Source organism: Acinonyx jubatus, chromosome E3 (genome assembly GCF_027475565.1).
Source record: "Acinonyx jubatus isolate Ajub_Pintada_27869175 chromosome E3, VMU_Ajub_asm_v1.0, whole genome shotgun sequence".
In the NCBI taxonomy this organism is placed as follows: Eukaryota; Metazoa; Chordata; class Mammalia; order Carnivora; family Felidae; genus Acinonyx; species Acinonyx jubatus.
The window spans coordinates 7445275-7470984 of record NC_069398.1 but is presented as its reverse complement, the minus strand read 5'-3'; the positions used below and the strand labels follow the sequence as shown (position 1 = coordinate 7470984).

At 43.9% G+C, this 25710-nt stretch overlaps 1 protein-coding gene across 10 annotated transcripts in view; it reads right to left on the bottom strand.

Moving 5' to 3' along the window:
* Positions 1-25710, bottom strand: part of MRTFB (myocardin related transcription factor B) — a 197055-nt gene that overhangs the window by 55172 nt on the left and 116173 nt on the right. For 8 of the 10 annotated variants that reach the window (XM_027043211.2, XM_027043217.2, XM_027043213.2 and 5 more), the window contains 3 exons: positions 3333-3398; positions 1266-1321; positions 7-82 (listed from right to left, as the gene is read on the bottom strand). In XM_027043211.2, the coding sequence (XP_026899012.1) occupies positions 7-82; positions 1266-1321; positions 3333-3398 (198 nt within the window). Of the gene's footprint in view, positions 1-6; positions 83-1265; positions 1322-3332; positions 3399-22008; positions 22394-25710 lie in introns of those variants that run through there. The other 2 variants (XM_027043215.2, XM_027043214.2) reach the window with 2 other exon arrangements.

Sequence of the window (25710 nt, the reverse complement as noted above, 5' to 3'; positions counted from 1 at the left end):
TTTTACCTTCTAAAATGTGCATCCTGACAAGTTCAGAACGATCTGGTCGGCTCCGAATCTTATGCTTCAAAAAGTTTTCAGTCTTGAGAGAGAGAGAGAGAGAGAGAGAGAGAGAGAGAGAGAAAGAGAGAGAGAGAAAAGAGAGTGAGTCTTAACTATAAATTGTTTATGACTTATTGTGGTTTTGCATTTTTCTCTCAAGGTACTCCATTTAAATAAATTGTATACTCTTTGGTCATGATTTTGAGAAGAAAAGAGTAGCAATTAGTACTTTGAAGAGCTATTATCCAATACATAATTTAAACTGCAGCCTTCAAAACTGCACAGGCACTTGAAATGCATGCTGGCATAAAGTAAGCACTTTACAGACTTTTATTTTAAAACCTGGAAAAGGCAAAAGGCTCATAATTTGCACAGACATAGGATTTTGATCATTTAAATATCTAATAGCTACACTTCAGGTCAAGTAAAAATCCACCTAAATAACAAATTTCCTTAAAATCCTAATGTGTTTTCATTGATGAATTCATATCCTTGATCATATTTTCTTACTCAGAAAGGTTCTCAACTGAAACAATAAGGCTTTCAAATGGGTTTTATATTTTACAAGATTCTAAGAGATCATTATCGCCTTCTGGGAAAATTCCTACGGAATTTTTGGAACATGCTTATTTTCATATTGCATGATAGAAGTATTCCCTAAAGCAAAAAGAATGAATGTGCATAATGGTACTTTTAAACAAAAGTAATGAACATGAATTCGATGTGCAAATGGCATGGAAAACTCTCAAAGAATAGAGTGGAGTTGAAACACAGCAACTTCTTTAATTCAGCCAGATTCTCCTGCCCTTGGTCAAACGTACAGCTGACGCAGACCCAGTAAGGAAACCACCTAAAGATGTGTGGTTGTCGGGACACCACTTGGGCTGTCGGTCTGCTGGGGTAACAAGCGGCAGAAATACTCCATGGTTATTCTAAAACCTGTTGGTATGCCCCAGCACTGAAATGAAGAAATGCGATTTGTCCTTTATGTACAAAACCAGTTACTGGCTTTAAAAGAACAAAATTTGAACATCATGCATTTTCTACAAACTTCCAAGATTCAACTACCCCAGAATATATAACTCTGGAAGCCACCTGTCCTGAAAATACACTGCATTTTCTCTGTGGATATATTTAGGAGTAAGATTGCTACTTGCCCACAGGTACTTTAAAATACAAGAGAGAAGCAGAGAAGCAGAACCTCTGAAACTGAAATTTCTTACTCTGGCTCGTTCCAAGCTTTTTATCTGCTCATGGAATGCAGCTGGGCTCTTCAAAGCTGTGAGAAGAATAAGAACCATGTAGACAGACGAGTTAATATTTCAGCCAAACGTTAGGGTACATTATGTTGATGTTCCTTCTTAATCTTACTAGTTTGCATCTACAGTTCCATTTATTACTAGTTCCTTTAGGAGATCTGCAAAATTTGAAACCTTAGACGTTTCAGAATTAAAATCATATATTCACAAATAAAACAAGTGAATATTGAGGATAGAGTTGTACACATAATGACAATACAAGTACCAGGTCAGACTACTTGGAGCCAACAGTTGGGCCAAATTACCATCACCAAGGGAACCGTGTGATGACTCCTTGATGGGTCTTTGCTCTTAGTGGCCATAAAAGATACCAGAAAAAGCCCAAATGTCCAGAGGACGTTTAGCCTACGAGTGGTCTAACCTTGAACAAGAGGACACGCTACACTTTCTGTCTAGCAGAGCTGAGTTACCATTCACTGAGACCCCACATTGGACATAGTCCTACGCCCTGTGGTCAATCACAGTTATATCGTGGCTGATCGTCACCACCTCGCAAGGTAGGTATCAGGCCAAGTACAGACAAAAGGCTCAAAGTGGTTACCCAAATTCTCGAAGCCATATAGCTAAATTGTGATCAAAGTGGAATCTAAGTCTAGCATTGTGAATTAGAAGGTGTCATGCTCTTTCTATTGTACCACAGTGCAACTCACCCTAAAGACCTAATGATTCTTTAATATGTTAACTACTAGTACTTTAAATATTCCAGAATCCCAGAGGGAGGATAAGCAGTGTTTTACTAAAACATCACTTACTACAGTATTTCTATCAATTATCTTTGCAAAATCTTTTGTGTGTATGTCCACCTGTAAGAACTACAGGCAGTCAGATGCTGTGCATAGGATTTGGGCTAGGTTTACTTGGGCCGTGACCTCTAAAACTTGACTCTCTGGGTAGGATTATTTTCAGCTCTGGTACTTGAAGCACTGCAAAGATTCCCAGGAGACAAGCCCATACAGGTTTCTGTCTAGGGAGCAGCTCCCAAAATCAGACTAGAGCTGGCTTGGCAGTGGTGTTTTAAATATCACTGATACTATTTAATTGATTGGTTCATCATTGGGAAGGTGGTAGAGAAATCTGGCAGATCGACAAACCACCTTTTGAGTCTATCATAATACTAGATTCAAAATATTTAGATACTCAATTAATGGTAGTCCAGAAAAGTTTTACTGGGAAAAAAGTCTACTGCAGAGAACAACTGTTCTCATAAGCCAAAAAAAGGTAGGGACGCATAAATTCATTTTGTAATTTCTTCTTAGTCTTTTAAAGCCATATAAATTACTTCTTCGAGAGATCAATTTTTAGACAAATATCCATATAAATAATCATAGCACCAAAGCAACCACTCTTCCACCTCTAAAACATGAAATTACCTCCAAACTTGGTGAGCAAAGGTAAGAAGGCAACAGGCGAATATTCTAAAATTAATCAACTCTAAAAAATGAAGGCCTCGAAATACCTCCAAATTATCTACTTGGGCAAGAAAGATTTTATTAATTATAAACCGAGATGCACCTAATTACAGACCAGACTGTACTGTATCAAGGATAATTAACTTGAATTAAATAAAGTAGAACAAGTTTTAAAATTAATTTTATCACGTTACTTTCGCAAGTCAAAGTAACACTGGACCTGTTAGGCAGAGAGGAGTCTGATGATTTCAAAACTAAAACGAGGGCTCACGTTGGAAGTGAGAACTGATTTCAACCTAACTACCCCGTTTTCAAGGTGTTCTTTGTGTAATACAGAATTAACTCAAGCCCGTCTTTTACAGTGCATCTGGTTTTCAAAATGTTCTTTGAGAGGATTCTCTTAGGCTGGCAGCGCTGTTGCCCGGTTTTCCGTATCAGCTCACGTGGACGCCGTATACTGACTACGTGGACACAAGTGAAAGCAGAGTGCGGTCCAGGTTCTTCCCGGACGGGTGCGCTCTGTTACATCACACTGGAGGCGACAGTGACACTGAAATCTTACGTGGCATGATGCCCTGGTCCACCAGCTGTTCTCTCGTCCTCCTCTGTTGCAGCCTCAGCTGGAGCACTGTGAAAAGGAAAGGATCACCACTGAGTTTATCGGCAACTGCAGGTGCCAACAAGCGGATCCCGGAGGAGATACAACTACGCTTTATTAAACCCCTTCTACTTCATAAGCGAGTGAGGATAATACCTGGCACCGTCCAACTTGTAAAAAGAAAACCGATTTGTAGTTTCTGCCAGTTTGGTGAGCTCGGAAGTTCCCTTGGCTTCTTTTTTGTTTAGTTAGTTCATAATCTTAATTTGATGAATTTAGCTAAGTATTTGTTGTTTAAATACAATCACAACATACTCTGCAAATAAACAAAAATAGTTGGCTTATACCTAAGTTAAGACTTGGGAATAAAAAATTTTAACTTGTAGAAATAGAAATGTGAGATTCCTTGACATTAATTGGCTTTTTTTTTTTTTTAAAGCAACAAAAATTTATTTTAAGATTGACTTATTCGGAGAGATTTGCTCCATCTGGAACGAGTTTTAAATAGCTTTAATGAAGGCCAAGTATATAACAAAAATTAGACTTGTGAGGTATTACTAATGACCCAAAGGAAAATTTCTAAATTAAGAACTTAAAGTTTAATAATCTTTGCACAAACATCACACCATGTCTCACTCTACAAGTTCTAAAAAAAGCCAAAATCAATCGATATCTTATCTTTTTAATGAAGAGAATAAAGAATAAATCATTAGAATTTGTGGAGAATGAAGTATACGTCACAAAATGTGAAAATCCAGTTTGCCACATTTAATAAAAAAAAAAGTTTCCCCTGTATTTCTCCAGCAGCTTCCTTTCCTAGCATCTATTTTTGTCTGGAAAATGAGCCGATCTTCACAAAAGAATTACGTGAAGTAATTTTGAAAAATACTTTCCTTGGTTTACCTTATGTTCAATTTTAAGTTTCTATTTTGATTTTTGTGGTTTCATCTGTGGATGAAAACCAAGGTTAGGATTATTAAGGGTCTCAGTAAGGTTTGCCAATATGCTAAAAAAAAATTACCTCTATGTACTTCTGGAAGAAAGAGAGAGAATTTTCTAGCAAGGGGGTGATGGCTGGCCCGAGAGGCTAGCTCAGGCCAGTCACGCACCCAGGCTCAAACAATATGCAAATGATGGCTCCTAGTTGTAACGACACCCTGAGATCCAAAGGCACAGGGCCCAGGGCCCTTATATCCTTTACTTTTTGCCTGCCCTTGTGCTGGGTGCACAGCACAGTCCTAGAGACAGTTCCAAAACAGTCTAGACTGCAAAATGGCTTGTAAACACATTTTCTTATTCAATGCTAGATATGAATGTCATCCTTTACTAAATGCTGAAAAATTTTTTTTGCTTCTTTTGGGGGCCGTAGGGATCACAAAGCATCAATGACCTCCCATTTGGAACCGAAGCAACTGACCTAAGATTCTATCACATAAAGCCAAAGAAAAATTTGATGAGTCAAAAAAATACAGGCACATGTTTCTCCCAGTAAAATGGCTTGTGATACTTTGAATCAATTATGCTCTAACACAAAGATCGTTTCCCTGATTAACTTACAGTTTCCTGAGGACAGTATGTTCCCACCAAGGTACTTCACTAGGAACAAAAACAGCCAAAGAGATGACCTATGAACAGGATAGCACCCAAACGGCTGCATCCTCTAACATTCTTCTGTGAATGCTAAAGCTAACACTTGTCTGAACTTGAGACGGTCATATTCAAGAGGCCGAATCCCAAGAAGAGGAATACTGAGGGGAGAAAAGGGTCAGAACCGTCTCCAGTTCAAAGGCTGACACTTCTGGAACACGGTGGTCCATGTCTGCTGATGGATCTCTAGCAGTGGCAGCCTTCCTTTCTCACAAGGGGGTCCTCAAAGAAAGGTGTAAAATAGAAAGAGTAATGAAAACATCAACAGCCCCCTTCTTTGGTTTAAAACAAACAAGCAAAGCACCGTACTTGTGAGACATTGTGAGACACACGTATCAAACACGATACAGATCTTCAGGGTGCGTGGCATCTCGGGATGATGGACACATTTGCAACAGCTTCATCTGCAAACCACAGTGACGACAGTAAGCCACAGAAAGCCGTGAAGCGTCTCCTGACTGCACGCGGGTCAGCGGCCCTCATGCACTTTGCTGGCAGCCCTGCCCGCCATCAGGTCTTCGACTAGACATAACATTCTCATGCTGACATGCAAAGCGCGTGTGCTACCAGGAGGGTACCACACAACGTGGACGCACGTCACCGACGGTGAAGACGAAGCAAACACCAAACACAAGCCACGTGTGTTTTCCATCCGGGTTCCTACGTGGCAAAACAAAGCACCTTTCTTGTGCCATACTGCTTTCAGGGAGGGGAATCATCTTGCCCATCTATTCCCTTCTCGTTGCCTCTGTAACCTTCCCAAGAAGCAACATCATCGCACTATAGCGCTACTCAAAGCAGGGGAGGCGGGCGGCCTTCGTCTCCTAAGAGCCACGTAGTGGGTGTCTGTTCGTGACTGCACGGAACACGTGTGGGATGCACGGCCAAGGGCGGCAGGAGCAGCAACGGCCAGGAATGGAGGGTGTGTGTCGAAGCAAAGACGTGAGGAAGAACATGAATGGAAGAGGCAGAGGTACAGATGACAGGGTGTAAGCCTGATGGCCCAGTCTGGCTTAGTTTTCACCTCTAACAGGAGGGGGGCGGCCCTGGACACACTGCATGGACTGTCAGGCACAACGCCCCGTGGAGAGCCTCGGGTACGTTGCCACTTTGGGTCAGTGTTAAAACACAATTACAGTATTTGCCCACATTAAATATAACCAGTCACTCACAACCTGATGGAAGCTCTTCTGAGAATTTATAAAAAGGACAAATAGGTACAGGCTCATGATTCTGGGAAACAGCAAACCTCCTTTGGGTACTTCCCACTCAGCCCATCAGTAAAAAAGTTCACGTATCATAAGCGACAACCAGTCCGCATCCCAAAGGCAGAACGTCCAGCCCAGGAGAGGTGAGGATGGAACGATGCACACAGTGTGGCTGTCCCTCGGCACTGGACAACCAGAGCTGGCAGAACCGGAAGCTGAGCCAGGGCAGCGAAGGCACGAGGGGTCCTGGAGACAGAGGACCTGACTCTGTTAGTAATCAGGGCACCACTCGTGGTTGTGGGATCAAGATGCTTCCTCGACTTTCTCCGGGGCCCTTATGAATCCGGCCCGGAGACCATTTTCCTCCCTTGTAGGCTCCACACTCGTGCTCCCGTGGACACAGGGAAGGCCCGGCCCGCTGACCTCTGCCGGGCCTGCCGCATGGTTGTCGTTCTTAAGACAAAGGAGTAAACTGCTATCCCGGCTGGTCTCTGGAAAAGTGACACACTCTGCATGTGTAAGACTGCGCTTCTGTAGCCACGAAGGCAAGACTAGAGGCTGGTCCGGCGGGTGCTTTCTTGGGGTGGCGGCGGGTGGCCGAACAGTTGCCTAAGAAGCCAACGTCCCGGGCAATGGCCTTGCGTCTGAAAACTGAACCTCACAGCGTCCTCCCTGGTGCCGAGATGGGTGGATCAACTGAGCTACTGGGCTGACACCACAGCCTCCATCCTATGAGGAGATTAACTAAAACTGAGGGCTCTCCAAGGCCATTTTGCAAATACGACTTGCAAGAGAAGAAAACATGTAAATCTAGAGAATTCTGAGGGAGAAAAAACCATAGTTCCAAACAGTCAGCGAGCGGCGACATCGTTTCAGAAAACAAAGGACACGGTAATAACAGAGCAAAATAGAATTCACGTTACCATTGCTCTTATTTGAACATTTTCAAAGAATGCCTTTGTCTTTGAAAAATGTAAAAATGAAAACAATCCAACACATGATCCTGATAAGTCCTTCAGTTTAACATTGTTGAGTTTAAACTCATTTGATTTTCTCAACAACGGGGGGGGGGGGGTTAGATATAAAAGATACGTATCTCATTATACAGCTAGCACTGTACTCTCTGCGTAAAAGCAAATACCTCAAGTTGAGAATTCTATGACGGCTCTGTTTCCTGATGACAAGACTCACAAGAGGTGCTCAAAGGACCTCCATCAACAAAGGGAGAGGAAGTGACAGAGCCATTTGCATACTGTATGTGGCACGTCTTTCTTAATTAGCCGAGTCCAAGTCTTTTATTTTTTATTAGAAGAAAAACTTTTCACCTAAGAGTCAGATATGTTCATTACACAGGCTAAGGAAATATACCAAAGGAGGAGGAAGAAACTAAGCAACAAAATCCCTGAGTATATCACCCACAGACACACAACTACTGTAACCATACTGGTGTATTTCCTCTGTCTCTTATCTAGGTCTAAGTTTGGACCCTCTGCTTCCACACATCGTACCGTACATGTAATGAAAAATACTCTTTTTTTAATGACTACACATTCTTTGGCGTGCACACTCCATGGTGTACTAAATATCTGCCTGTCATTTAGCACGGAGGTCGTTTCTGATTTATGCTACTATATACAATGATGCTATGGTGGAATTTTTGTGTATAAAGTTTGTTCCTTATTTCCAGGTATTTCCCTAATTCCTAGAAGGAGTAATACCTCTAGTGGTCCACAGAAGGTATGGCTGTGAAGTAGTGAGATGCATTTCTTCGGGGGCAAACCAGCATCTTTGGAAATTATAGCAGATGGGGGAGGGCGTGAATACAGACTACTTTACATCTACTTCATGTAGAGAAAAAAATTCTTAATTATTGAATTTTCCCAAGGTGGACAGGTCTTAATACTTTTTAAGGCTAACCTTCAGGGCTTACTCTTATATTTCAGCAGAGAGAAAAAAATACAAACAATTTAAAAAATTCTATTTTGTGGTATTCTTTACTACAACAGATGAAAACAATAAATGTGTCAAGGGAAGTGCTGGAGGCTTGTTTTTTTTTTTTTTTTTTTTTTTTTAAGAAATGTAAAACTTGGATTTTTAAGCACCATTCCAAAAAATGAAAGGGAGCTTATTCAGTGTTAACGAGGAAATGTCTCTGTTATACGGCATCACAGATACTCTACACATTGAAGAATATTTTCTTTTAGTTCCTTTCCCCTGCTTTTTGTTAAATGGATTAAAAGGTTTTTGGAACAAAATTTCCAGGTTAGTTTCTAATAGAAAAAAAAAATAAACATAATATGCAATAATGTCTTTCACATAATACTTACACCCCACTTCAAAATTTTCAGCCGCTTTATGAACCAAGGCGATTTGTCTGTTCTCTTTTTTTTCCTGTAAGTAGAACGTTTGAAGTGCTTCTATAATATGACATAAAGTGCTTTTTCACTCTAAAGGAAAAAAGCCCCATATTATGCAGCATTTTAATAACATACGACAGTTTAGCATGAACTGGATAAGCCAGAGCAACGTGCAGTTTTGGCGCAAAGGGCTTGCGAGGGGACATCTGAGGACTGTATACTACAAAAACAGGGCAGAAATGACCCTTTCTGGGAAGCGGTGTGGCAGTGGGCCATGATCTTGGAAATTCTCAATAAATAGCCAGTTTCACTTATGGGGTACGAAGGAGGGAGGGACAAGAAGGGGAGGGGACATAAGCAGCTGTCAGTGCGTCAGAGAACCCGACTGCGGGACATCGGGCAGGATAAACCGCAGAATCACGGGGAATGAAAAGCCCAAAATCCTGAGCAGTCAAGGGAAGGCCGGCTAACCAGAGGCCAAAGCAAAGATGGAAAACCAAAGAATACTCTAGAATTGATGATGTATCGACTCTGAAGTCAATACCAGGCAAAAACCAGGCCCTGGTTTCAGTTTTTCAATTTAATTTAATTTTTTCAAACAGATGTTTGAGTAAAGGGAATAAAGTGATTGGGGTTTGGCAAAAATCTATTACGGACCGTTAAAACTGCATTAACTTAGGGGCCTGGGGTGCCTGGGTGGCTCAGTCTGTTAGGCGTCCAACTACGGCTCAGGTCATGACCTCACAGTTAGTGGCTCTGAGCTCTGCGTTGGGCTCACTGCTGTCAGCAGCCCACTTTGTATCCTCAGGGTCCCTCTCTCTCTGCCCTTTCCCCACTAGCAGTCTCTCTCAAAAATAAATTAACATTTAAAATAAATTAGGGGCCTGATGCTATGAAAACAAGACAACGTTATCATCATAACATCTTTTCAACAGATATGGGAGGGAGTGACGGGCCCCTAAGTCACATCTTAGGACAGTGAAGCCTGAGGGCCCCATTCAGTCCTGGATGCAGTGGTTTATTAAAGTGGCAGTTGAGTGGTAAAATGTACAACTACATTTGCTTACAGGTAAGGCCGAAAATTTGAAGTCTTGGAAAAATGTGATATTGAAATAGCAAAAGATTGATGAACTTTTCCTTGTCCTTAAAAATAAATGTTTAAAAAGGTGGTAGTTATTAATACTGTACTATGACCACTATTACTCCAGATGCTTGGGAAAAATTACCATTTTTTCCCCTAAATATAAAACCATAAGGATTGTTAAAAAAACTTTATTTTTTTTTAAAGCAGTTTTAGATTTACAACAAAACTGAGAGGGAAGGACAGATTTCCCACATACCCCTGCCCCCACACATACAGTCTCCCCCATTATCAGCAAGGTTTTAAAAAATTTAATCCCACCAAGATTCATATGTTCTTGGTGTGGACGGGTACTCTGTAGTCAGAAGGTCACATCCTGAGAATTCCATCTGGGCCCGGGTCTCACAAATACACCATTATATGTACCACCAATGCCTCTATTCAAAATCCATGTTTTAGGAGAATCTTTTCTATTTATTTGTTGAAATAAAAGTGACACACACACACACAAAAGGCATTAAAAAGAACAGTGAATGTTGGTCCATCCCGCTCCCCACCTCCAGTCCTCCACCATAAAGGAAAGCACTGGGAAGCTTCCATGGCTCCAGAGGGTGTTCTGTGAATATTCCCAGAATACTAAATATAGAATATGCAAAGGAGATGTATGGGGTAAGATCTTACTATTCATGTAGTTTGGTGACGTGCTTTAAAACACCCCACGAAATCTAGCTCATTCTTACCAGCTGTGTTAACGGCTGTATCTAACGTGTGGAGGTCTCAATTGTATACACGTTAAGTCTCTAGGTTTTTTGCTATTATAAACCAGGCTGCGGTGATTGTCCTATTCGTTTTTTTGGTATCCTTTCATGATGATGATGATTATTTAAAATGTATGATAACAGAATATGCACTTCAAATTCTGATAGGGGTGCTTTGCAATCCAAATGGTTTCAGCACTCTGTAGTCCCACTTACGACGTAAGAGAGGACACTTCTGTTCGTCCCTTCCCCAGTATGTGCGTCATCGTGTCTTAAGAGAAGTTTAAATTCAGAAACAAAGATGACTTCCACTCACCCCAGACCACTGGCAAATATCATGCCAAAAATAATAGTAAAATTTGATATAACTACTAAGGAGTAAGGGACCAAAAGACATCAAAAGAATTAGGGAGGGTGATGGGGCAGGTTTTTGACTGAATGTGGAGACATTTACGGTTGTCAGAAGCTCTAGGTAAGCTTTCTGTTGCAAACCTCGTATTTATTCATCAACCTGGAAGAATTTTCTGATGTTCCTGGGTAGAAACCTCAAGCACAAGACATCTCATTTTTTTCCCCTTCAACATAGCTGAGAGATGTACTAGACAGATTTAAGATATATTTAGAATAAAATCAACCAGTATGTGGTAAGAGACTGGATGCTGGGCTTGAAGGGGGAAGACACAACCAAGATGGCTCCTGGGTTTCTGGCTTAAGCACCTGGGTAGACCGGTGACTGAGACGAACAACGCAAGCTGGCCATTTGGGAGCTCGGTCTCGGACGTGTGTGAATTAGAAGTGCAGATGTCAAAGTGACGATGGCTCTGGGGGTCCAGATTTCAGAAGGCAGGTCTTGGAAGGAGACTGAAATTTGAAAGTCGTCACTTAGGGGCGCCTGGGTGGCGCAGTCAGTTAAGCGTCCGACTTCAGCCAGGTCACCATCTCGCGGTCCGTGAGTTCGAGCCCCGCGTCGGGCTCTGGGCTGATGGCTCAGAGCCCGGAGCCTGTTTCCGATTCTGTGTCTCCCTCTCTCTCTGCCCCTCCCCCGTTCATGCTCTGTCTCTCTCTGTCCCAAAAATAAATAAACGTTGAAAAAAAAAAGAAAGTCGTCACTTACGTGGCATTTAAAGCCCTGAGAGTCCGCCGAGCTGGAGAATACGGAAAGAGAAGGCAAAGGAAGCCCGGGACTCAGCAACGAGGAACAAGGAACGTTAACAATCAAAAGCCCACTTATGGGTCAGCGAGGGAATGAAGAAGACCCAGAAAAGGAAGTCAAGGAAGCCATCTGTGAAGGAAGAGGAGCCTGGAGAGTGGTGTAAAAGTATTTTCTATAAGGGGGTCATGAGGAGCTACTGCTCGGAGGGATGGATGTAAGTCAGACCAGAGGAGGCGTACGGAGTAAAGGAGGGGCAAGGGTGTGAATGATGTCAACGGAAGCAATGCTTTCAAGATGGTGCCCATGAAGGCAGGAGAGAAGGCGCAAAGCTTCAGGCCAGAACATACTGGAGCAAGTCTATAACAGATGAAGAGCAAGAGAGAGGAATGGGGAGGGGAGGGGAGGGGAGGGGAGGGGAGGGGAGGGAAAGGGTAGAACGGGGCTGAATGAACAGGAAGGAGGATGAACAGGAGAGTAGGAGGCGGCAGGTCCCTTGAAGGGAAGGGTGTCCGAGCACGCAGAGACAGCTTCTGCTAAGAGCCGCTCCTTCTGGTGCAACAGGAGGGCAAACAGAACGGGGCAGAGCTGCAGGTAGGTATACAGATCTGGACTGGGCTGTGCAGAGACTTGCCAATGACGCCTTCTATTTCCTCGAAGGAGGAGGAAGCCAGGCGACGCGCTGAAAGCGAGGCGAGGGAGGAAAAGGTCAGTCTGAGGCCAGTGCAGGGGGTACGAAACAGTCGCTGTGGACGGTGAAGAGCAGGGTGAAAAGAAAACCAGGTTATTTGTTCCCGAGATGCTCCGACGAACGGTGGCAACAGCTTGGGGGACAGAAGTCGCTCAGGAAACTGGCAGGTCGCTCGTCAGCTCTGAACGTTATCACTGTGACCGGAGAAAGAGACCACGAGACACAGAATCACGACGTCTGGCAGTTCTCCCTAAAGCTCAGCAAACCAAGTTTTCGTCACGAGCAGTTGTAGCCCAGCAATTCCCCGTCTGGGTGAACTGGATGGAATGGACGGCGGCGGCTCAGACACACGGGTGCATCCGTGTGCGCGGCGGCACCGCTGACCGTCCGCAAAGCTGGGGACGGTCCCCATGTAGCAGCGCATCAATGGATGAACGCGCTGCGGTCCGTCCGCACAACGGAACAGAATCCAGCCATAAAAAGGAACGTAGCACGGACAGGTGCTGCCACACGGACGAACCTGGAAAACACGATGCTCAGTGAAAGACGCCAGACACAAAGGCCACCTGGTGGACCTGTGCCGCGTGTGAAACAGCCACCTGAGACAGAGTTCTGAGGGGTGACTGCTACGAACTGGGCTGGGGGTTGGGGGGTGGGAGGGGGGCGTGGGAGCAACTGCTTAACAGCTGCGAGGTTTTCTTTGGGGTGATGAAAATGTTTTGGAACCAGAGGCGTGTCTGAGCAACCTGGTGAATACTACTAAATGCCTCTGAGTCGTTCACTCTAAAATGGTTAAGTTTTTGTTATATGAATTTTAGCTCAATTAAAAAAAAACCAAACACGTCAGCAGAACAAGAGACCTTAAGACACGAATAACTCAATAACCAAATTTCTCATTTCTCACCCACTCCTAGCTAGCCCTCACCACAACTCCATTAACCACTAACGCTGACTCCATCTTTTAATAATGTGATAACTACAGTCACAGCTACATTTTACACTCGCTGTCACATTGAATTCTAGGTTGTCCCAGGGCTGTTCTGGCCCCTATTTCCCCTTCTAGACCACATCCCTATATTCTAGCATCTTCTGCAATGCTCACAGTATAGAAGTTTCATCAACACGTTTTACTTAACTTTGCACGGTAGACTTACAGTATGTAACGGAGTTAGAGTTTCTAAGGAAAGAAAGCTCTGCCAATTTTTTTTTTTTAATACTAGGCCAAATTTAAGAAGAGATCAACAGAAGAATTTTTGAGGGGCAAGGGCTTATCACGGGCAGAACCAAGATTATTTCAGTTTGTTGTAGGAATCTGAGGCTTGGGTATTTTTGAATTACTGTGGGTGGTAGAACAGAAAATAAAATTTAATACAAGACGACTAATAAGGGAAGGTGAAGGCAAAGGAGTCAAGAAAACCATGAAAACCTGGCAGATACCAGTTTGTTTTCATCTCCACTTACAATGACTGTAAAATTCATGATGCATTAAGGAAGAGAAAAAGCACTCAAGGACTGTCACACATGACAAAAGGGAGCAACCAAAGATCACAGACCTCTGGCTTTATTTTCAGGGCTCTAACTTGCCAATTACAAAGTAAGCCTCTTTTTTAAGTGATGCTACAAACTAGAAAGCACAAAGAGGCCCCAAATAAAGTGGTGGCTTGTCTTCTAAGAGCCACGCCATCTGCACTGACGCACAGGCTTCCCGGACCACGGCTTCCTTTCTGGAGCAACGCAGTTACGTACGGAGTGTATGTAAATCGACACTCCGACATGACAAGAAGGGCAAGCAGCACTGTGATCAGGAATTTTTATATTATGATTATTTTCCACTGAAGAAAGGGAGACAACATCAAATTAACTTAAAAAAAAAACTGCACAGGGGTGCCTGGGTGGCTCAGTTGGTTAAGCGACTGACTCCGGCTCAGCTCATGATCTTGCGGTCTGTGAGTTCGAGCCCCATGTCAGGCTCTAGGCTCTGTGCTGAAAGCTCAGAGCCCGGCACCGGTTTCGGATTCTGTGTCTCCCCCTCTCTCTGCCCTTCCCCCACTCGCACTGTGTCTCTCTCTGTCTCTCAAAAATAAATAAACTTTAAAAAATTTAAAAAAACCCTGCACATATTAGTGTTTGAAAAAGTTTTCAGACGACATAGGAAATATTGCCTTTCTTTCCAATGTCAGAAAGCCTACTGTAGCCTATGAACTCCCCGGGGGTGGGGGATATGGGAAGGGGCAGGTGAGACAAACTTTGGAATTCTAAACTTGCTGGTAAGGAGGTCACAGTCTAAAATGCACCATTTAGCCTCTATTAGGAATTAAAAGCAAAAATGAAGTAGAAACGAAAATGCGAACAGTCCAGGCTAACATGCGATAGGTTTCCTGAATTATTCTGCAGCATGAGGTCAGGAAGACCATGTTTTCAACATGCAGCTTTGGAAATTTACAGGCACTTTGATAACTCCGTGGTTGGCTGCTGCTTCTGTTACCATGGAAACAGACTGCTAAAAATGGGGCATGTTTCTTTAAACTGATCATACCTTCACACAAATTCCCTTCTCCTTTTTGTCAAAAGTTGGAATGAATTTAAAGTATGCCTCTCGTGGTATGACAACGTGATGTCAAGCTGGGGGGCCTGGTACAGAACAGCAGGGGTAACATCAGTCTGTGGCACGCATACAGAAGGCTATTACACATATACGCGTTTTAAAACATCTCATTTGGTTAAAGAGTGGTGGAAATGAAGTACCTAGTGGCATAAAAGGAAGTATAACGCAAATATCAGGCACTTTGAAAGCAAGATCATCCACTTAACTGCCTCATCACCAGCAACGTAAAGAGGTTAAAACAATACTTGATTTCTTTCTTGTTGACAACGGATTTTTAATCTGTAGGACCCTACTGGCTCTATCCCCGAACTTCCACATTTCTTACCCTACATGGTTCCCAGAGAAGAGAATATTTTTCTTATTTTGGGGGCAATCAGAACTTCTCTATTCCACCACCACCACATCAGAATTCCAGTGTGCAGCTCTCGCTAGAGGTGCCGTTGAGTAAAAGCATCTTCCTAACTGCTCTAAGCTGGGAAGATATACGTGGCATAAAACATTCTGAAATGTCTTAACGTAAATGCCTGAGGCAGGTTCTCTGAGTAAAAGGACAAGTGACAATGAAACAGGAAAACTGTGGCATATTAGGTACCTCTGATTTTTCCCAGACTAGAAAGCACATGCCACTCTTTTGAGGTCACTTGATCCTGGCTCAATGGCTTGGTTTTTCTGCCTACTCTGTGGATTTAGAAATGGGCCGCGCGCACACACACACGCCAATCTGCCCAGGAAAACAAGAGAACTGAGAAGTGGGCTAACCTGTGTGCCCTCCTAGCACCCCAGCGACTGTATGTGATGGTGCAGACGAAGGGGTGAGCTGCGGCCCGTCAGGCCAATAGAGTAGGGTGGGGTGGGGAGGAGAGGCATTCTGGGAGAAAAAGAGTGATGGAGGGACAGAAAAATGTGACTCGCTTCTGGACACAGGGGAGGGGGCCTCACTTGATGGAGAGGTCCGATTGGGTGGGGCGAGATGAGGAGGCAGCTTTTGGTCTACTGGAGTCAAGACCCCTATAAAGACTGTATTTGAGGAAAGGGACCTCGACGACAAGGGTGTGGCTGTGGTGCAGTAATGCTGTGGATAGGATAAAGAAATACTGTTGAGGTAGAAGTGACAGATCTGGTGACAGGACTCGGTGACAGGTTATGAGGAGGAGGTCAGGGATCAGCCCTATTCAGGTGTCCGCCATGAGTCAACGGGTGGACAGAGGTGCCCTCAACTGCGACAGGACACTGGAGGAGTGGGTCTCATGGGAAGGAGAAGCCGGCTGGTGTCGCCAGGTCGAGGACTGCACAGGCCTGGAACCCGCGACAGAGGCTTGACCATCCCTCACTGGACCAAAGTACACATGGGTTTCTTCTTTATCTTTTACGCATGTGTGCTCATTTTTACTCCTATATTATCATTTACTTTCTCACTTTTTGGGCTGTGAGCTCCTTTTTTTACTCCTATATTATCATTTTTACTCCTATATTATCATTTACTTTCTCACTTTTTGGGCTGTGAGCTCCTTGCATGCTGGCATAATACTATGCATGCTCAAATTTCTGCAAAACAGAATTATTTCTAATAAAAAAAATTAAATAATTTCATCTCAAAAAGCGCACGCACCCATTTTCTTTTTAAAAACACTGACTCATGTCTGGGAAGAGGGACCTTTTACCTTTTCCATCACACCTGTATGTTATTTCAATTTCTGAAAAGGACCATATCCTACTCTTTGAAATTACGTTTTTAATGTTAACTTAGTGATATCTCACTGTACAACACTTTCAATTTTGTAGAACACTGACAGAAAACAAAGAAAGGAGACATTCCCAGAGAAATCAAAATAGTTGTAAAACTCAAGTGCTTTTACTGTAAAGCTTTGTAGCATTCTTTATTTCAACTGCCTATTTGTCTCTCCCACCATGGCTCAATAAATGTATTTTAGTTAGGTCAGCAACAGAATCAAGATTGCACTATTACATTTTGTTAATTTTTGCTTACTTTGAAGGAGCTTAGACAAAGCCTATCTGAAAAGGGAGAGCGGCCAGATTTTGGCAAAAATCAAACAATAAATAACAATGCTACCAATCTAGTGATGGTCCAGGGATCACTCTGTATATCTCCACAGTGCCTTAAGGAACCAATGCATTCCATTTGGGGGTTATTAGTTTATAGCTAATTATAAATTATATCTGATGGGAATAGTTCAAATGGTATTCGGCTTAAGAAGGCAGGGAGGCAGATAATACTCTTTAAATCCTTGTTGCATAATAATGTATCTATGAGACAGATGCAGGACACTGGGGGTGAGGTATGAAAATGATCCAAATAAGGATTCTATCCCCCCAAATCATTACGGCCTAACAGTGAAGATAATAAAGATACAATAGCAAAAGGTAAGGGGTGCCTGGGTGGCTCAGCCAGTTAAGCATCTGACTTCGGCTCAGGTCATGATCTCACAGTTCGTGGGTTCGAACCCTGCATCGGGCTCTGTGCTGCCAGCTCGGAGCCTGGAGCCTGCTTCTGATTCTGTGTCCCTCTCTCACTCTGCCCCTCCCCCGCTCATGCTCGCTGCTCGCTCTCTCTTGCCCTCAAGAATAAACATTAAAAAAAAAAAAAAAACCAGCAAGACGTAAAATGCCATAGACAGACGCAGATCAAGTTATCGGGAACATACAGAGGGAGGAAATTATTAACTGATAGGGTCAAGTGACTTTCTTTAGGAAATGACATCGGGATTGGGTTTTCCCAGACTCGGCCTGCAGAGCTGAGGTGAGAGGAACATGGTGAGCAGGGGCGTGGAGTGGCGAGGGGAGAGCAACACCATCTTTCACAGAACTTTCGACACCGGGGGCAATCTTTTATCATCTGCGCCGCTCCATACGGCTGGCTCTAACCACCTGTGCCTAATGTGATGAAGGAGCTGGATTTTAAACAAAGTGTTTCATTTTAATTACTTTAAATTTAAAGAGCCACACACAGCTAATGGGCAGCACAGGTACAGCACGTATGAGATGATTTCCAACATTCAGAAAAGTTCTGGTGTTTAGGGAAAGGTATTTGTTTCATCTCTCCTCCCCAGCATGGCCTGCTTAGAGGACTTCAGACAAAGGTGCACTATCTTCTTACACAGCCACGGCCCAGCACACCGCGTCGATCCCCCCACGGTTTACTATGCCACCTACCATGAACTTTCACACCCTTTATCTCTACTGGGATTCACCGGCCTGTGACAGAAGTGGGAACGTGGCCCCCCAGTCTGGAAGCCTTCCCCCCCGCCCACACCCACGGGCTGGACAACGCGACAGGAGCCCAGATCCCCCAGTCACCGAGAGGACAGCTGACCAGGGTGGCAGTCTGATCCACCTTGGGCAGTGCTGAGCGAGAAATGCACTTTGGTTCAAACGCTGAGTCTTGGGGCTGTCAGGGCAGTCCGTTTGGTCAAAGGAAATTAATAGACAGCCCCGTTTTCTTTCTGTGGTTTTTATTCTCACCATTAGAGAGCTCTGGAAACTGAACATCCATTTTCCTGTTTAATTGTAACTAGCTGGTAGCACCGGTATTATGGTTCGTTACCTTAATAATAACTCCGATTAAACCACTCAATTGAATTAAAACACCTCAACTTATTTGATTTTTCTTCAAAATCTGTAATTATTAATTCTTCAGTTGTCAAAGTCAGTGATTTGTAACGTCCTTTAGTTCTAGAACCAGAAATAAAATTTAAATCTCATCCATGTTGCACACAAACAGAAAATGTTCAAAGCCTTCTGTGGACAAGTCAAAGGCCGAGGCTCCCTGCTGCTGCTTTGACAAAACAAACTAGTCTAAGGAGAGTGTTCTGTTTTGAATTTCACCAGGAGAATCCGCGATGCTTACGGCTAGCCTCACCTAAAGCAACTGATAATGAAATTCCCCACCACGCACACGGACTGGTATTTACCAGGAACTTTATATAAGCACTCACAAAGCTGCGAGGTCATAGGCTTCGTTATCCCAACAGTTCTTTGGTATGTGATGACGACTCCTCGTAGGCTGATGGTACTTGGAACATCTTCCTCTTAACTTTTCAGTAGGTATTACTACCTTTTCTTGTTCGGGAGCTGCAGAGACTCCCTGAAGCCCGACACTATTTGCTAATACGTCTGCTTTTCCCCCTAATAATAATTATGGCTAACCAGCACTGTCAATGGTAACAGGAATTCTGCGATATCCTAATGTAAGTAAGAAACAGGGCAACACTGGACTCCCAAGCCCTTACAGTCGACACACGTCAGAAACACCACAGAGACCGAGCAGGGTCCATGCCGTTAGAACTAAATGGACCAAAATCCATCGTTCCTCATTACCTGGAAACTCGCGGTCTCGAAAAAAAAAAACAAAACAAAAACACCACCAGCAGCCGTTCTTTCAAATAAACCAACTTTGCCAAAAAAGAGTGGAAAATGAAACGCTACTGATGTGAAATATCCTAAGTATTTTTAGTGCCCTTCACACATGAGGCAGAAACCTTCAGACACTAATAGTCACTTGTCTATGTGTCTCGTTTGACAGAACGGCATAGGATCTAATGAGACTCCAGGGCATTTTCGTGTTTCCACAACTGCTGCTGTGTCAATCAACTTTCACGGATCAATACAACTAACATATGGTCCGAGGCCGAAAAGCAGAGGAAACTCAGCAAAGGGCTGTCCCAATGTCGTCCTCTAGAGTCCGATGAGCTGACCACCGGTACTCATCGGCGGGCAGGGACCGTGACACCGTGAATTCCAGGAGTTCGATCTTGCACAGGAACGTTATTTTCATACTACTCCAAACAAAAAGGGCTCTCTGCAAAATTTCTCCTATTTTTTCCTGTTCTAATTAAACCCAGGTCTAATCTCTCTTTCACTGTCACTAACTTGGAGGTAACAGATTATCCTTGATATCTATGGGTTTGCTTGTCCCTCCCCCCCCCCACCCCCCCGCCACCACCCAGCCCTATCTCTGGCAGAAAATGAGTAGAAATGCAATCTCTTGAGGTATGAAGCAAACCCTGTTCAATGCAGCTGTGATGAGAGAGACTAATTTGATCCAAACACATCTGTGGAGTGTTTTAAAATATGGAAGTTCTCTCCCTTTACCTCTTTATACCTGTGAGCTTATATGACAGTAATATTTCTCTATGTGATAAATATACATATATATATATACATATATATATATATATATACACAGAATTTTACAAACTAAAATTTAAATAGAAGGAAAAAGTAACAAAGGGCTGATAAAAAGACAAGAGGGATGACAGAATGGCATCAAATTGGACATCTCATAAAAACAGTATCAGGTACGTACTGCTTTTCCTCCTTATACAAATGAGGACAGAAATTAAGGCTCAGAGCAGTGAACTTGTCCAGGGTCACAAAGCTAGGAAATGGTGTGCCTGGGACCTGATCCCAAGTATATCTCACTTGAGAGTCCATGTTCTTGCTCATGTGACATTACGCTATCACACAAGTTTAAATGGAAGGCACGGTCACAATCGTTAGGGAAACAACCTGTACCTTATGTAATCATGTCAACTCTGCTTTGCTGTGCTTGTTGGTAATTCTACCCGGTTTTCATATTTTTAATCCTTGCTTCCAGGCTCCTTTATCAAGCTCTGCGGTTGTGACATCTCCATTTTCCTCCACTTCCTCAGTTTGCAAGTAGCACAAAAATTGTTTTTAAATTTCAGATATTAATAGGAGCCTAACACACGAACTTGACTTAAATGATACACACACAGCTAATTCTTAACTTTTTTTAAGTTACAATTTAAAAACCTTAAGTTCCCTCAGGGAATCTCTAGAATGTGTCCTAAAAACCCCACTGGTATTGATTTTAGAAGAATCCACAGTAAGGCTTGCTGCGCACAAGCAGAGGCGACCCCATTGTTTGATTCCTGGTAACAGCTATTTATACATGATTGTGTTTGTTTTGATCGAGAGGTTTTTTCCTACCTGTACTTAAAAGTAGTTCAACTTTAAAAAGTCCCACTGTTGTTTCTTCTTACTATCTTTCAATTCCGTAACAATCCCTACCATCACATTCTCATATTCTAAGTGAGCAAAAAAGGGGGCAATATGCTTTTGGAAGAAGCTCAGACTCCTGCTCAGGCAGGTAAGTCTACATTTACTCTCTGGGTCTAGGAGGTGAGCAAGAGCGAGTGGAGAGGTGAGGGGGTGGCTGATGGCCAGAGCTGAAAGCAGATAAAACGAAAAGAGGATATTGTGGGGGTTTTTTTCTCCCAAAGAACACTAGAAAATCAAACTTCAAAGTCAACAAGCATGGCGAGGGGTGGCCTTCAGGATCCCAAATTCAGGAAAAACTTCATGTCAGTAGGTCCTCTATTTCCTGAACCATGGCCCTTGCTCTCCAGCTGCTGCAGCGGAGCACAGATGGCACCAGTCTTGCCACACTTCAGTATATGCCGGGACGGGGGACAGCAATGCTCACACCTTTGGCCATCTTCTCACGTCAGTCACTGAGGTGCTGTGCAGTGGCCATCAACAGTGATCGCCGGCATTCACAAGCTTATCTTATGCCTTGTTAAAAACCCCCACGAAACTAAGCAATGCGTTTTTAAAAAACAAAACAAAACAAAACAAAATGATGCACTGAACATTACAACCAAACAAACCAATCATTTAAAGACATGCTTAAGAAAGCAGTAGCTACCTTCCTGGCTTTAAACAATAAAAACCATGAACGTGTCAACTGGAAAAAATTAATTTTCCTGGAATTATGTGTTTAAACCTAAAGCAAATAGTGTGCTAAAGACTATCAAAAGGGAAATGGCCTCTCCTAAAGGGGTGGGGGCGGGGGGCATGAGAAAATGCACGAAATGGACCTGGCAGGATTTCACTGAAATCAGGGCTGGCCTGCTAAAGTCCCATTCCTGCGTGAAACCCTGCAACACGCCTAGAGGTCTGTGAGCTAGGGAATGGTTGCAGAGAGCCACCGAGGACAGCACTGCGCTTTCATTTCCAGGAACTCGGAGCGTGTGAGGTACAGGAGTGAGCACAGAGAGCAGACACACCGCACGGTAGGCAGACGGGCACACGGACGTGCACAGCCTGGCCTACGGGCAACAGAGACCAGGCACTTGTGCCCCCGGCCACAGACACACTGACCTTCCTTGAGACTTTTCTGGTTGCTCCCCTCAAGGCATTCCTTCTCTTTGACCGGTTCGAAATCCCCAGCAGTTAAAATCTCCGGGAAGCCCTGTTGCTGCTTCTTGGAGCTATCGATCATGGTGAGAGGCTCCTGGAGACGGGCAGCATCAAGCGGGAGAAAAGCGCAAGGTGCAGAGCAGGTCCGCTCCCCGGGTCCCGGGTCCCTCCTCGCAACGCCCCAGGCACGGCTGATCAGGTCTCTAAGCAGCCGGAGGCAGCCATTCCCCTCTAGCTCCCGGCCCGACCCGCGCACACACACACCCGCGCTGCGCGGCAGGAAGCCCTCAACTCTCTCCACCTCCCACCAGAGACACCCGCAGGCACGATGCTGAAATCCCACCCCTTTTCCCAGCCAGCCCCCTCTCCCCTGCCATTCCGGCTGCCCCCTCCCCCCGCCTCCCCCGCGCGCCGGGTCCTTCCATCTGCAGTTCGATGGTCCGAATCATCTGACAAACACTGAGTCAAGCGGTTAAAAATAAATCCCGTAGTTGTTAGAAGAGAAGACTTTGCTGATACCTAAGAAGACAAAGTGTTGCCTGCGGTCTCTCCCCGGCTCTCTCAACACACCCGCAGGCTGGGGGAACACTTTCTATCGGCCAGACAGGCACATTCATTACTCATTAAGTTCTCCAGCTAGACAAACGGCGGTCTAGGGCATCAGAAGGAAGCGGGTCTTATCTCAGCGCAGGCACCACACTCCAGAAACGCGCTACCAGCATAACCGGCTACCAGCGCACGCATCCCGCTCCCAGGGGGTCTTTGGCCGGGGGCTTTGCCCCGCGTCCCGCTCTTCCGGGCAGAGCCGGGGCTCTTGGTATCGGGGAAAGGCGCTGGAACTGCACCTCTCGGCCGTCACCAACTCAGACCCGGGCAGCACTTTCCCTTTGTGCCGCTAGTCGGCCGAGAGAGTTAACATCGCCATGATTGTGCGAAGGGAAGGTCTCCTCCCATGGATGAGAAGCAGACGCAGCGGGAGAGCTTCTGTCTCCTACGGAGCGGAGCGGAGCAGATTCGGCCGGCCAGCGGCCCGAGTTTAATCTCACGTGAGTCATTTAATCTCACGGGCACCCCTCCCGTGAGTCACAGACTGCTGGCTGTGGGTGCCGCTTGGAGGGAACCACTAGGTATGGCACTTCCAGGCAAACGTGGAGAGGAGCCTGTTTTCATACATATCAAATACATATCTACCCACAGCTACAGCCAAACTAGTCTGATTTTTTTTTTTACAGGTTCAAAGTATGCTCCTTTGCAAAGGGTTCCCATAAAAGCCATGAGAGGCTGTAAGAGCAGTGGATGGGATCCTCTTCCATGAGGGCTATATTTTGCTCACTTTTTTTTATAACCAACATCCAGCAAACTGCCTTAACTATTAGTTTCCAATAAGACTTGTTGCATGATTGAGGGAACGAATGAAAGCTGAAGAAGCTCCAACAGGAAAACATGTTTTGATAATACTCAAAATTCTAAATCAGTCCTAGATCAATGACTATTAGTCACTGATTTGAGATGAAATGTTCTCTAAAAGAAGCACATTCTCTCTTTAGAATATACACATACATTTTGAATGTGCATCTGACATGATCCTTCTGTGGGATAAAGAAAGGATTACGTTTTTGAAGCCAGAAAAATCGCTATCGTCTTCACCACTGAAACACAAATGGGGATTGGATGAGGATTCTGTCCTTTGTCCCTGGGCCCAGGGCTGGCATGCACTAAACCCCGTGGTGTTCTAGAAAGATAGTGATCTACTCTCCTCCAGCGTCTCTCGAGAATGGGATTACACAACACATGACATGCTTCTTGTCAAGTCAAATTCCTTCTGAAGCACCGTAAGCCCGGTGCTGGGAGTCTAAACCCCCACAGCACAGACAACGCTGAGCTTATCACACACAGTTTGCAAAAATGTGCTCAAAGGCTCCACTACTATTTCCGATTCTGAGGCCTCTGTTCATCTACGTTGACTGTGTCTGCATCTTTAAAGGAGCAAGAAAAGTAACCATAGTTTTTTGAGGACATTCTTTAGGTCAGTCGCCTTTTTAGCAGTTTGGTGAAGTTTATCTCATCTAACCCCCAAAAGCCCTTTCTGACCACTATGATTTTTGGTTCATTGCAGACATTTTACAGACCCAGCCCCAAGTTACAAAGCTTCTAAGGGGCAGGTCGGAAATTTAACCAATCTTAGCTCTCCAAAGCCTGAGTCTTTGATCTTGAGACAGGTTTTCACAGCAGAGGCCATAACTTTTATGGCGTCCTAGCAATTCTACTCCTGGTGAGGGAGAAGGAAGTCGACATAACCATATCAGAATGTTTTCGTGAAAGCATTTCAACTTTCCTGAAATTACTATTTCCTGAAATAATAAGAGCAGTAGCCAAGTCTGTTGAGTGCTTACGGTATGCCCCAGTCCAAGTGCTTTCCATACGTCATCTCATCTGTCCTGCTGCCAGCCTGGGAGTTCAACATTATCGCAATTTACAGATGAGGAAACTGGGGCCTAGAAAAATTGACTATTTTGTCGGAGCTCGCATGTCTTCTACGTGGTGACCGGGATCTGTGACAGGTTGCTTGGCTGCAGAGACTGTATTCTTAATTACTTTTCTAACAACAACAACAACAACAACAACAACAACAACACTAGATCCTAATATTCTCTTTCTCATAAAGCTGCTTTTGAAATCCCGCTCAACTGTGTTCAGGCCATAAGTTTAGAAATCTGAGTAGATAAGGAGCTCGATCAGCCACGTCAAAATTCTTTACTGGCTGTGTGTGCCTGCCTATGTGTGCTGAGTGGGTTAAAAACTGAAACAGTTCTCTTTTAAGGATCTTCTCTAAACTTATTATTTTTGTATCTGATAAAGATAAAAAAATCTCAATAAGGGAACACATTGTCCCGCTGTAGGTTTCTATCTCAAGTCTTGCTTCTGTAGTTTTGAGAGAAAATAATAATTTCCTTAGTGGTAAATATGCCTGAAAGAACATTTATTTTGTTATTTTTAAAAATCTGAAATAATTTCAAATTCACAGAGCATTTTTTTCCTGAACCATCTGTGACAAGGCTCTGACGTGATGCCTCTTTACCCTAAGCACTACGGTGTAATTCCTACAACAAGGACATTTTCCTAGAAAGCCCCAATATTACCATCAATATCAGAAAATTAACACTGGTTTATCACCATCTAATCCACAGACTCAGTTCCACTAACTGTCCCAACAAAAGGATCCAAACGAGGATCACGTGTGGCCCTGAGTTATTTCAAGTGTCTTTAGCCTTCTTCCATTGTGAATAGTTCCTCAGTCTCTCTTAACTCTTCTGTCCTTAAATTTTGAAGATTACAGACAAGTTATTTTGTAGAATCACCCTCGGTTTGGGTTATCTGGTGTGTCTTCATCATCAGACTCACGATCAGGCTATGGCAGGAGTTTCTTGGGCAGGAACATCACGGAAGCAGTGATGCGTTCTCTGCGTCCTGTCAAGTGGTACGCAAATTCAATTTGTCTCATAACTGGTAAGAGTTATTTTGATGAACTGATTAAGACGGTACTGGGCATGTTTCTTCATGGTAAAGTTAGTTTTTCTCTTTGTAACAAATTATTGTGTGGGGCTGAATTATTTATTACTATGATGGTCGCCAAACGGTGATTTTGAAAAGTCTATCATTCCT